Source organism: Sinocyclocheilus anshuiensis, unplaced genomic scaffold (assembly GCF_001515605.1).
Source record: "Sinocyclocheilus anshuiensis isolate Anshui unplaced genomic scaffold, SAMN03320099.WGS_v1.1 scaffold767, whole genome shotgun sequence".
Classification (NCBI taxonomy): Eukaryota; Metazoa; Chordata; class Actinopteri; order Cypriniformes; family Cyprinidae; genus Sinocyclocheilus; species Sinocyclocheilus anshuiensis.
In genome coordinates this window covers 735,939-750,270 of record NW_015551124.1, presented here as the reverse complement: position 1 = coordinate 750,270, position 14,332 = coordinate 735,939, and the positions used below count along the sequence as shown (strand labels likewise).

Sequence of the window (14,332 nt, the reverse complement as noted above, 5' to 3'; positions counted from 1 at the left end):
TCAAGTCAAGTCAAGTCAAGTCAAGTCAAGTCTGTGTATCTTGTTTGGATTATGTTTGGAGTTTGGATCACCTGTAAATAAAACTGCACTTTGGTTCTCACTTCGCTCGCCTTCAGTGGACTGATTCGTTACAGAAATAATAATAATTGTTGTTTTTTTCATTGTAAAGTGTACAGTTTGATGCTAAAATAATAAATAAATAATAATTATGTTAATAACAATCATATTATTATTATTATAATAATAGTTTTTTTTAATTATAAAGTACATCTGTGAAGTGTACAAAAGTATACAATTAAGTTTAAAATAAATAAACAAATATTGATACTGTTATTTGTTTGTAAATGTTTACTTGTATACTTGTTATTGATTTGTAAATGTTTTTGTTCCTTTCAGATAAAAACGGCGAATAAATACTGTTCTCCTGATGATCAGGTGGGTTATTTGTACATTTGACAGAAAGTAATTATCCCTATTGTACTGCCTCATCATATTTTACTATTACAGTATGAGAGAGATAACACATCGTGTCATGACCTCTGGCTCTCTGTTGCATTATGATGAATAATTCGGAGAGTAATTCAGTCATATTTACTTTAGAGAAACGGATAGCGGCAGAGGAGAGTCTGAGCACGTACGGATGGGTTTCTTGTGTTGAATGTTTTCTCCTCAGATTGTCCACATGGGTTGGGTGTGTGAACACCTGCAGGGCCGCGAAGTCGAGCCCCTTCACAGCTGCAGTTTCCTTGCGCTGAGAGGATCTTCTCTCCTCGTCTTCAGGAGTCCTCCTGTAAGCTCATGCATGTGTTACAAACACACACACACTCCTGAGAGATGTGATGTTATGCAATATTACAAGATTACTGTATTATATGGTACATATCAACCAGGGGTGGAACGGTTCAACTTACTCACGGTTCTGTTTGTATCACGGTTTAGGGGTCACGGTTTCGGTATGGTTCGGTATGTGCTATGTTTAGGCAAAAACTATACTGTCAAATAAAAATAAAGAAAATAAGAATAATCTATCCAACTACAAGCAACAGCACAAATAAGTACAATAGAGTAAAGATACAAATAAAATAAACAGTGATTTTCATTTTTTTTTAGGATACTGTATATATATATATATATATATATATATATATTGGGGTGGAACGGTTCAACTTACTCACGGTTCGGTTCGTATCACGGTTTTAGAGTCACAGTTTTGGTATGTGCTATGTTTAGGCAAAAACTATACTGTCAAATAAAAATAAAGAAAATAAGAATAATCTATCCAACTACAAGCAACAGCACAAATAAGTACAATAGAGTAAAGATACAAATAAAATAAACAGTGATTTTCATTTTTTTTTAGGTAGGTCTAACATTAGTTTTTAGGTACAGAAATTGAATAAAGTAATGAAATGTAAAACAACATGGTAAATTTGACTGTATAAATTAAAGATTAATCTTTATTAAAGTTATAAAAGCTATTCAATCAAGAGCAGTGAGTGATTTCTTTGTTGTCGCTGTTTGATTAATATTAAGAATGTGCTGTCACTTTAAGAGAATGCACTGATTCAGTGCACTGATACAGTACGTTCAGCCGGCTATGTCTGCTATAGGATACTTACCAAGACGGGCATTTTGACATAATTTTTGTGTGAATTTGTCCATTTAAACACAATACTTAAGAGAAAGATTAATATTTGCGCGAGTTCTGAGGCGCGGGGTTTGCGCGATGGGTTGAGCACACGCACAAATCTTCTCACTGCGCGCGCGAGCTCGTGTCCTCTGGGTCTTACATGTTTAAACTGGCAAAGCTTAAACGAGTTTAGCTTAAACACAGATATCAACGTGTGCTGTTCAGATCTCACCTGTGCGCGCGCGCTATCAGCACCCGGTGATGACGGAATAACTGCTCATATTCCAGCATACGGCATTCGCATTGAACAAGAGTGAATGGTTTGTCCACGTTTTTTTTTCATCGCTGTTGTTGTAATGTATTGGAAGCCAGAATGCGCATCCATCAACAGAAACATACAATAGCCGAACTCTGTTTGTTTTACGTGTTATTTATAGCAAACCATATTACAGATGCATTGTCAGATTTAAGTTGAACCGCGGTTTTAGCGCGTGCCGAACGGTGTGTGGAGAACCGTACGGTTCGATTTTTTTCCGCGAACCGTTCCACCCCTACTATCAACGGTGTAGGTATGATTTTGGCATTGGTGGGGACATAACGACAGAATTATTGCTAGGGACAATTTAGTAGTGGCTGATATTGGTCTAGACATGCCATAGTGTCTCTACTAAAATTCTACACCCTTGAAAATCATACCAAGCGATGTCTGACTTTGGAAACTGTAGTTTTCTTTGGATTGACTACTCACAAGGGTATAACTTAATTTGTGTTTATCATTTCAAGTGATGTAGAAATTCGAAAATGAATGGCTCTTTTGATCTGGTTTTTGCTAGTGAATCGCTTGAACTGAACAATTGAAGTCACGAGTTTGAATCAATCGACGCGGTTACAGTGTAAATAACTCACTCAATTGAATCGGTTTGTCTGTTCCTCTGCTTTTCGCGTCAACAGTCATGTTTACACGACACTATCAGTACTACTACTGGCTCAGCTCGCTAGTTGTATGACATTAACTGAAATAAGCGAAAAAAGTATGATGTTTACAAATAAAATATCCATATTGCCATTTCAAAAATAGCATCCTACACAAATCTTCAGGTGAGGTAACTGGTTTACTGCTAACTAGTGAAACACGTGATGAGCTGCCCTTTAAAATACATGTTAGATTGTAGATCTGTTTGTGTTTGAAAGTCAAAAGAGCAAATGGGAGAAGCAGATGAACACAAAACAGCAGAACAACATAAAGTTAAAGAGGGTAAACTTTATCATTTAACTGAACTGTGCTCGTATGTTTTAAACACTTCGCTTCCTTATATGTTCTCTTCTCAGGTAATATCAATGGTATGAACTATTTCAGATGCGGCTGAAATTACAACAACAGTGGTTACACACACATATATTGAATTGTTTGATCAAAATTATTGTTAGGGACAATTTAGTCGCTGGATATTGGTAGGCACATGTCATAGCGTTTCTTCTAAATTCTACAACCTTTGTACATATATGCTTAAATTATTATTTATAAAATATGTATTTTTTTTTAAATAAACATACATATGAAATTATACTAATTATAATAAAGAATTAATTTAATTACTAATTTCATGTGAAATATATATTTTTTTAAATATTTGGAAGCTTGTTTCCATTATGTTAATTGTGACTTTTTACCTCACAATTCTGACTTTTTACTTCAGAATTGCGAATTGTACAGTTTTTTTTCTAGCAATTGTGATTGTATATCTCACAAACTGGACTGTTCGGGGGAAAAAAAGGTAATAGCAACTTTTTATCACACAATTCAAATTGTCTTTCTTTTTTTTATCTGCAATTCTGCAACTCATAATTGTGAATAGAAAAAGAAAAAATCTGAATTGTGAGAAAAAAAGTCACAATTACCAAACTTCCGTAGAAATCTGACTGACCAATCTCTCTCTATATATATATATATATATTTTTAATCCTTCTGGAAAAGCCATGGAAATTCTTTGATCAGTGTGGTAACCCTAAATAGCATGTGAAACACATTTCAAACACTAGTGCACTACATTACACTGGAAGTAGTGTACTGCAGAAATAGTGCATATTCTGAACACAGCCAAAGTCTTCTCTCCTAAAATGTTGCGGACTGTGACAAACCTCACCTGTCGTCTGCTGCTCTGAGACTCAGGACATCTATTCTAATTATATATAATCAATCTATTACTTTCTAATGGACTGTGGCGAGGAAAAGCCATTACCGTGGTGGCCTCGCACACATACGTTATTGGTGACAAATGTTTTATCTTTGCCATTAAGCCTGAAGACACAGGTTTCATCAGTTATGAAATACACAAAATGCACTTTGTGTTGGCACTGTTTCTGTGTTCTGCACTTCCTAATGCAATGCGATATTTAGCTTGACTCCAGCGTCGTCCTCTACATAACTCCGTTACGGCTGCATTAATGTTATTGTAAGTGGTTTTGATAAATTTTGTGACCGAAATAATGCCGTGCTGATATTTCTTGCCATTTCATTAAATGTGCATTACTGAATTAATAAAGGGAGAAATCTAAGGAAACATAGCATTTAACATGCCTTAAAGCCTAGAGAGACATTCAGCAAATTCATTAGCATCTCATTATGTTTCAGATTTACGTCTGTGCTGCTTTAGAGAACAGACTGTTAAATAAGCCTTATGTCTCTGTAGGTCATGAAGAGGTAATTACTGCAAACTTTTTCATACGCATGAATTTTAATGGAAATGGCAGCGTTGAAATCTATTTCCGAGGGCAAAAAATAAAACAAATGACTAGTTTTCCAAAACAGAGGAGTGAAATAATTAATAAGTAGAACCTCTGTAATACATTGTGTTGAAAGAACCTCACAATTGTGCACTTGTTTTCTTAAAGTCCCCATGAAATCAAAATTAAAGTTTTTTTGGGTGTTAGTATCAACATGTTAGTCTTAAGGTTATCTATAAGGCAGTGTGCTCCAAAACAGTGACACAGTTCATTTAGAAGATATAAGCATTCAAAGCTTGCAGTTCGTCACTTCCGCCAAAACGTCACATCGTACTTCATCTTCTCATCAAATCTTCTGACCAATCAAACGCTCTCTAGAAGCCGAAGCGCCCGCCCCCTGCACTATAAATAGACGCTGAAGCTGCGGCTGAGATCGGTCTTCCTGTTTCAGTTGAAATTACGTCACCACATAGAATAACGCTGCTGTTTCAAGGCACTTCAGGGGACCTTTAAAGGAGTAGTTCACCCGAAAATGAACATTAGCTTAAAATGTGCTCACCCTCAGGCCATCCAAGATGTAGATGAGTTTGTTTCTTCATCAGATTTGGAGAAATGTAGCATTCCATCACTTGCTCACCAACAGATCTTCTGCAGTGAATGGGTGCCGTCAGAATGAGAGTCCAAACAGCTGATAAAAACATCACAATAATCCACACCACTCCAGTCCATCAATTATTAACTAAAATATGAGTCCATAATCCATAATAGCGCTTCCTCCAGTAAAAAAAAAAGAGAAAGAGAAATCTGCACAGATCAAGCACTGTTTACAAGCCAAACCAGCTCTAAACAAATATGTGGCTTTATTTTGATGTGAGAGACAACAGCAGATGGACTTTTTGACTGGAGGAAGCGTTATTATGGATTATGGACTGGAAGCAACGGTTTGAAGTTAAAAAGGTCTTAAAGATGAATTTGTTTCTCATAAACAAGTACCTTTTGGCTACTCAAGATGTTAACTGATGGACTGGAGTGGTGTGGATTATTGTGATGTTTTTATCAGCTGTTTGGACTCTCATTCTGACGGCACCCATTCACTGCAGAGGATCCATTGGTGAGCAAGTGATGCAATGCTACATTTCTCCAAATCTGATGAAGAAACAAACTCATCTACATCTTGGATGGCCTGAGGGTGAGCACATTTTCAGCAAATGTTCTTTTTAAGGTGAACTACTCCTTTAATCTACTGCAAGGGGACTGCAGTAAGCGGCTGTATCACTATGGATGTGTAACAGTGAGATTTCTTTCTGTGTTTTTGTGTCAGATCTTGGCATCAGACTGGGCTCAAGCAGAGGCTAGTTTTCACCTCTGTGAGGTTCTCTTTAAGGTTCATAAGGTACGAACACACATGAATGACTTTTATCAGTAGATGCTGAGTGCTTTGTATTTGTTTTGTTTGTCATTTAAAGTCAACATGAAATCAAAACGTATGTTCCTAAATTATATTCCTGCTCTTATTGTACATGATTCATCAGTGCACATTGTTTTGAAGAAATAAAATATTTGTTTTCATATTTTGTTGTTAAAAATAAATACATATTAAAATGTATTTGTATATGTAAATGTATATGTATAACAAATATGCATATATTAGTCTATTTGATAATGTTCTCAGCTTAACAATAAGGATTTTTTTTTGATGACCAAGGATTTGTATTTACTCTGCCCCAACACAAAACAGCGATTTAAAAAATATATGTATATTTTTTATGTAAAAAATTCACAAACATTCAGATATTTGGACTTGAATTTCTTTTTTGAAGAAATTAATACTTTTATTGAGCAAGGATGCATTAAACTGATCAAAAGTGACAGGAAAGACATTTATAATCTTACAAAAGTTGATTTCTATTTCAAATAAATGTTCTTTTTTAACTTTATATTCATTAAAGAATCCTAAAAAAAAATTAAATGCATCAGTTTACACAACAGTATTCATCAGAACACTTGTTTTCAACATAATAATTGTTTAATAATTATCAGAAATGTTTCTTGAGCAGCAAATTAGCATATTAGAATGATTTCTGAAGATCATGTGACACTGAAGACTAAAGTAATGATGCTGAAAATTCAGCTGCGCATCACAACAATTTCATTTTACAATATATTCACATAGAAAAGTTATTTTAAATTGTATTAATATTTCACAATATTATAGTTTTTACTGTATTTTTGATCAAATAAATGCAGCCTTGGTGAGCAGAAGAGTCATTACAAAAACATTACAAAAATCTTACTGACCCCAAACCTTTGAACGGTAGTGTATATATATTTATATTTATAGTTATATAGAAACCAAACAAACTTAGAACAGTCACTATGTCTCTTTTGCTGCTGTCTAGCTGTGGATAGCTGAAGACTGCTGGATACAGACCAAGTTTTATCTGGGGCTCCTGCAGGATGGTGAGCTGCGGGACAGTGAACCCTTCTGCTTCAGTGTGCTGGTGGGTCACGGCCAGAGCTTCTGCTGCAGCGTGGAGCTGGGCTCCGAGCTGGTGCTGTGGGAGAAGGCCTTCCAGAGAGCCGTCTTCATGGAGGTGCAGAGAGTCCGGGTGAGTGAGCGCAAACCTACAAAACATCACGGAAACCAAGAACAGATCATTTGTCATGCATTTTGAAAAGGGCTTTTATTGCTTTATTTAGTATTTGATAATGTTCTCAGCTTAACAATTTTGTTGTTGCTCTGCCAGTATTTTTCGTGTCAAAATATTTCCAAACAGCATTTTCGTGTCCTTGAAGGGCACATCGTGAATGAGATGGATTTCACTGTGTGCAATGCTCACTATACTTTATAGGATATTGATATCTTATATTTTGGACTTTTTGCCTCAGAACTGAGAATTTATGTTTTAGACTAAATAAATATGCCATATTTTTTTTTTTTTCAGTTTATATCTTATAAATGTAGACTTTTTTCCTCAGAGTTGCACCTTTATGTCTCACCTTTTGGACTTTTTTTTCTTAGAATTGCGTGCTTATATATTAGATATTGGATTTTTTTCTCTCAGAATTGTGAGTTTCTGTCTCACATTTTTGGACTTTTTTTTCTCAGAATTTTGAGTTTATCTCATATTTTGAACATTTTCATCTTACATTTTAGACTTTTTTTCAGATAATTGTGAGTCTCATCTTTTGGAATTGCATGTTTATATCTCACAATTCTAAGTTTCTGTCATACAATTCTGAGTTTTTAATGAGTTGTGAGATGTAAACTCGCAATTGCATGAATGGAAAAGTCAGAATTGTGAGAAAATGTCTCCATTTCCTTTTTAATTAGTTTTTCCTTGGCAGAAAAAAGCTTCCACAGAAATCAATCCAAATGCCACTTAAGGAGGTTTTATTGCATTATTCTTATTACTATAATACAAGATTGAAAACCATCCTGTTTAGGCACAGTATCAAATAGCAGCATTTGTTGTATTTAATAGAATTATCATCTGTTTTTCAGTAATGCATTACAGTAATAATATTAAAGCAATGCTGTGCACTTTTTGCATTATGGTAACAAGGCCCTTAATTTAAAATATATATCCTGTCCATCAGGCTTTAAAAAGAGATGAAACACTCAGAAAGAGCTATATGACAAGTGAAGCATTGATTTCTGCATCTGCCAGCACTGCGGTGCGATGCATGCGAGAGCAGGAGCTCGTCTGTGTCTGATTCGTGCGTTTCAAATGTTATTACTGCTTTAATTAAATTTCTCTGAAGAGTCTTTTCTGTGAGACCTCTCCTCGCTGAGCAATTAAATTACCTCCAGCACACAAAGGTCTAGCGCATCTCCGGTGTCCCCGTGAACTCCTGCAGGGCGTCTATTATGAAGTATATGCTAACACAAGTTCACGGGATGAAGGGGATTTAAGTCTGAGAGCGGCTCCGGAGACTCGCGTTACTCACATTTAAGTCGTCTTAAATACCACCAGGGGTCAAACGGAGAGCGTCACAATGCTCGTTTCCGGCGATATCCCGACGCGTAAGTGTGCATTACTACGGCATATTTATTTATGGCTCATGGGCATTATGTAGGTTTAGCGCTCTGCCGGTGGCTCTTCGGCATTGATTCGCTCATACTTTAGCTTAGAGGAGCAGATTAATGGCTCTCTGGATAAACTGCATATCATATTCCATGCAAGAAATCAAAATCCTCATCTAACACAGCGCTAACGTTTTATTTGAGGTTAATTGAGGGAGTAAAGGCCACAAAAAGCCTAATAGACCATCGTGACATGCTGCTAAGTCATGACAGCAAAATTTACTATGTGTCCATTTGGTCTTTATTCCAAGGGCGATTTCCAAATGGCATTTTTGTGTCCTTGAAGGACATGTCATGAATGAATCGGTGATGGATTTCATTGTGTGAAATGTTCACTTTTATAAGCTAGTGAGTAGATGAACATGACGCCCGCTTTCAAATGTAATTCACCTCAGAATTACAGCTCGTGATGGGATGTGATGAATTTGACCTTTGGAGGATGGTTGCACAATATTGGAAAAACTGGCATTGTGATATTTTTCTGCATTATACAGTATGTTGAATGAATCATTATAGCATGATTGTGGTTTTGATGGAGAGTGCAGCTGCATAGAAATTAAAAACAGTTTAAAAAAAAAAAAGCAGAAAAAAATGACTTTTTACTTTTTGAGTCTAAACCATCCTTTAAGGGCTGTACGGTTTGTAAAAAAAAAAAAAAAAAACACATCTTTCAACTTGTTATTACTGTTTTTGACCAATTCAATATGACAATATAACTATTATATAAGACAATATTAATACTTATGATTTGTTTTGTGATTTTAAATAAAATATTACAAAAATAAGAGATATATTTATAATAAAAATAATTTTTAATTTACATATTTTTAGTTTTTGTTATGTTTTTAATATATATTTTCTTAAACATGCTTATATTTTTATTATTGCTGTCAAACCAATCCAAACATCCAAAATAAAAGTTTTTGTTTACATAATATATGTGTGTGTACTGTGTATATTTATTATCTGTATATAAAACATGCATGTACATATTTAAGAAAAATATGTTATAGTTCTATATTAAATACATTTATATATAATATAAATTATATAAATATATACATGTAAATACATGTAAATATTTTCAAAATATATACTGTATTTGTGTGTATTTATATATACATAATAATTATACACAGTACACACACATATATTACATAAATAAAAACCTTTATTTTCGATGCGATTAATCGCGATTAATCGTTTGACAGCACTAATTTTTATTTTATTTTTATTTCAGTTTTATATATTTAATGGCTTTAGTTAACTATAATAACCCTGCATTGAGTTTTTATTTAAAATAAATAAACGTGTGTGTGTGTGTGTGTTTTTTTATTTTTAATAATAATTTTATTTTATTTTAACTTTTTTTTTTCAATTGTTTTAGTTTTAGTTGACTGTTATAACCCTGAGCTTTTATTTTGTTGGTACACTTGCAAATATGTGCTGCGGGTTTCAGAGTGAAGTGTTATATCATTTATATCATATATTTATCTAATTAAATCACAGCCTTCGCGATTTGAAAATCACAGTAAGCCATATTGGCATATCGATTTACTTAGATATATTGTGCAACCCTACTTTTTATTTTGCAAGAGATTTCAGTGTTATGTGTGCATTGCTGCCATTAAAGCTCTCTGGTGTCACATGCCAAAATATCTTGACTCTCAGCATTTATGTTTAAGTTTGTGCATTATTAGATACTTTTATCCACTGAACACTTTCAGTTCAAGCAACTATATACATGTCCTTAGTTCTGTGTAATTCCTTCATAAATCCCTCCTGATGTAAGCTCTTTCACTGAATTGAATGCAACAGTTTATGAACTGGTTTTAAAAGACAAATTTTATTCCATTTTTATAGCTAGTAATTGTAATGGAGGATATGAATCCAGACTCATTAAGGCCATTTGAAACATTTTCCACTAAATTCTTCACATCATGTTCACTGGATTTTATCTCAGGGCTGTAGCAAATGTCTATTCAAGGATTTTGGTGCATTTTTCCCCCGTTTGCCCAAAAGCAAAGGGTCAGAAAGCGGCTCTGAATTACTGCCTACCCTTAACCAAACATTTATAAATAATACAAAGGAACGAAGCTGTCAGGGGCGATTTAAATCACTGCAGTGCTCCGACACAGAAAGGGCAACATGCAAAGCTCCAGATTCAGTCTGATTATCTGCCACCGTCCGTCCAGAGCGCTCCTGAGCTCCGCGTGCTGTGGGACACTTTTATGAGGAGCGTGAAGGATTGTGTTATGGTTTTATGTGAGGAAGTCAGCGGGAGTTCAGGATCACAGCTTCTCTGGGTTCAGTGAGCTGAGATCTGGATTAGATGAGGCCAGATCTGAACCAGACCAGTCCCCTGAGAAGATCCATTTCTGATATGAATGAAGAGCACAGCAAAACTAGCGGGGAGGATGGATAGATGGATGGATGGATGGATGGAAGGAAGGAAGGAAGGAAGGAAGGAAGGAAGGAAGGTATATATACATATATACATACATACATACATGCATATATATTTATATATATATATATATATATATATTTATGATGTAAAGCTTTGTATATTGCCTGAAGTGAATGTGAAAGAAATGCACTACTTAATGTTGTGTGTTTGTTCAGATATTTGACTCTAGTTCTGCTTCTCTAAGCAAACACCACTAATTAAGATGAAAGTGACTTTCAGTAATTCAGTAAGGATAGTTGCAGACTCAGTGATTTGTGCTCCGCGTCACTCCGCTGATGATGTTATTGTCCTTCATCAGTTAGTCTTGATTGTCCAGCTCTCTTTAGGACGCGGTGATTGACGGCTCTGAGAGATGCAGGAGTGTGTGTTACAAAGCCACGTTTCGCTTCAGATGCACTCCAGAAAGACACGAGTTCATTCTGCGTTTGTCAGCATCATCAGCATCACTGCTGGACCACATCGAGAATGAACACATATCTCTGTCCTTAGGGATGCAACTAAAGGTGACAAAGAATTTCAATTAGTGCTTGATTAGTGGTTTGTTCTCCAGACAGCTAGATTTGTTTTATTGTCTCGGGACAGAATCATCCTTCAGACAAGTATACAAACAGACTGTTGGCCACTGCATTGCAAACACACAATTATGTTGTACAATACATACTTAACATGCATTATATGGTATAAAAACAGCAAGTGTGTGTATTTCACAGTTGCACAGATGCAGCTGGCCAGTGGACAGCAAACAAGATTCTCTTCATGACAGTATTTGAAGAGAGAAAACTGTAGATAGAAGCAATTAACATTCATTGCATTGTTAATTACAGTCTGTATTGCATGCATTGTTGCATTCATCTGAAATGCATGTGCAGTGCATCGATTGCATGCATGTTTGCATTCACGTATATAGAATATGTGCATTTTCATGTGATGCAGTAAAACAAAATCAGCAGCCCATAAAATGAAAAAAAAAAAAACCTTTGTTTGTCCAGATGTTGTAGTCATGCATCTGTTGCAATTCATTAAGATCAGCAAACACAACAAGGGCTTAACAGGCTTTTATTTACAGTTCAGTGTTGATTCAGTTCAATATCTGTAGTTCCTCAACTGTAAAACATGTTCAGGTCAGTGATAAGCAGGAATAGCTGTGCCGTTAAACCAGATGTGTTGGTATCAGGGTTAATATATAGTTCAGTCATGAAAATCTAGATGGTGCAGGCTAATGGGGTGTTAACGTAACTGATGATATTCAGAGAGTTAAACGACTTGGCACAAGCTGATTGGTTCATGCTGCATATGCAGCCAATGAGCTTACTGCCTTGCATTTATATGGCTGGCTAGCATTCACTTGAGATTCCTGCAGCGCGCTTTCAGAGTTCTCTGAAACCCTCCACCTTCCCCAGCTCCACCTGTATATGCTATTTGTGCAGCAGCAGTATGTCTTAAATACTCAACGGTACCGTATCGCCGTATGCATTGGCAGTAGCAAGTTCCTGTACGTGCTTGCAGCAGCAGCAATAATCTACAACTACAGCAATAACCAACAGCAGCAGCAGTTCAGCAGCAGCGTAGCAGATCTGTTCCGCCAAGACCAAATACATTAACATTGTCATATCCATCACCATGCTAAAATCTTCCGAGAGTTGTCATGATTGAATTATAGTTAACTAAAACTGAAACCATAAAAGAACTTGAAATAAAATACATTTTAACTAAAATAAAATATTTGAAAAAATAAATACATTTAGTTTAACTTGGTACTAAAGTTGTACTAAAATAACAAAAAATGCATAAAATCGATCAGCATAGATATTGTTTGGGTTCACATACTTACATAGAGTAGATTTATATCTTCATAAGATACAGCATAACTTAAACATGAATCCCCCGTCAAAATTATTGTTTTTTTATGTTTGTCCAATTTTTTTGAAGATGCATCTGTTGCAATGAAAAAAAGTGTATGTGTGTATGTACAGTATGTATGTAAGGTTTATTTTTTATTTTTAATAGTTTTTTTTATTTTTTCATTTACATTTAATTTTTTTAATGATTTTGTCTGATGTTATTTATGATCAACTTGATATTTATATGTATGTAAGGTATTTATTTATTTATTTATTCATTTATTTATTTTAGAAATGTGTATGTTTTAGTAAATTACATTTTTTATTTACTTTTTTGTTTGTTTGTTTTATTTTATTATTTTTTCATTTTCTCTCTCTATATATTTTTTTATTTTAATTAATAAAAGAACGTAATAAAAATCCGTTGCAATTCATTACATCAATAAAAGCATATTTTTTTGTGAGAAATAGCCTTGTGTTCATGGTTCAGGAGGAGGCTTGTATGAGTAACAGTGTGGCGTTGCATGTTTGGCCGTTGATGAAGCGTCTGTTTGCTCTCACAGACTGCAGAGCAGAAATGTGGCACATTTGCAGCATGCTGGGACTTTCTCTCCGCTCAGCTTGACAAGGAAATCCTCGACAAACCTCACTCTGTGTTTTGCCCATCCCTCAGGAGAAGCTCTCCAATTAGTGGCGTGTATTCTGTGCTTTACATGTGACAGGCGCCGCTTACACGAGGAGACAGTGAGAGCTGCAAATCCGTTTCGCTAGCGTTTGCTTCCTCTGGCAGCTCATAAACACCACGACACATCTGTGCTTTCTGTGAAGAAGAGCAGGAGTGTGAGACCTTCATGACTCCAGAGGATGCTTGGACATCTGACCTGAGAAGAGACTTTAAAGGATCTTGAAGACATTTTGGAAAGTTTGAGTTCATGCAGTTAGAGTCTCTAATTAATTAGATTTATTATAGTAAACTGTAACTGAAATTAAAACCTTAGAAAAGTACAAATAAATGTTAACTGAAATAAAATATTTATTTATTTTTCAGTTAATGGCCAGTGCAAAATTTCTCATTTTAATTTAGCTTTAACTTGTCATATCAAAATAATAAAACTGATAAACTGATAAAAGCTATATATAAACTACTAAGAATGAAAAACACACAATGAAATTACTAAAACTTTACAATGAATTAACTGTTTAAATGTTAGTAAATTGTATTTGTTTTATTTTTATTTTACTTTTTATTTATTTTTTTATTTTATTATTCTTTTTTATGCATTAAACTTGATACTCAAATTGTACTCAAATAACTACTACTGAAATAAGATATTAATAAAAAACTATATACACATAATAAAACTACTAAAAATGATCAAAACAATTACTTAATTGTACATTTTATTGTATTTTTTTTTATTTAAATTTTTAATTTTATATTATATTTTATTTTATAATTTTTAACTTGATATTAAAATAACGTCTCGGTTCCGTATGGTAACCCTCGTTCCTTGAAGGAGGGAACGGAGACGTCACGTCGGATGACCGACGAATTGGGATCTCGCTTAGAGAGACCAATC

The 14,332-nt window shown here is 34.7% G+C and overlaps 1 protein-coding gene across 1 annotated transcript in view; it reads left to right on the top strand.

The window, feature by feature from the left end:
- The window catches only part of LOC107663169 (gamma-2-syntrophin-like), an 81,671-nt gene that overhangs the window by 56,826 nt on the left and 10,513 nt on the right, over nucleotides 1-14,332 (top strand). The window contains exons 11-14 of the mRNA XM_016453343.1: nucleotides 397-435; nucleotides 674-790; nucleotides 5,676-5,747; nucleotides 6,754-6,963. Coding sequence (XP_016308829.1) covers nucleotides 397-435; nucleotides 674-790; nucleotides 5,676-5,747; nucleotides 6,754-6,963 — 438 coding nt within the window. The remainder of the gene's footprint in view (nucleotides 1-396; nucleotides 436-673; nucleotides 791-5,675; nucleotides 5,748-6,753; nucleotides 6,964-14,332) is intronic.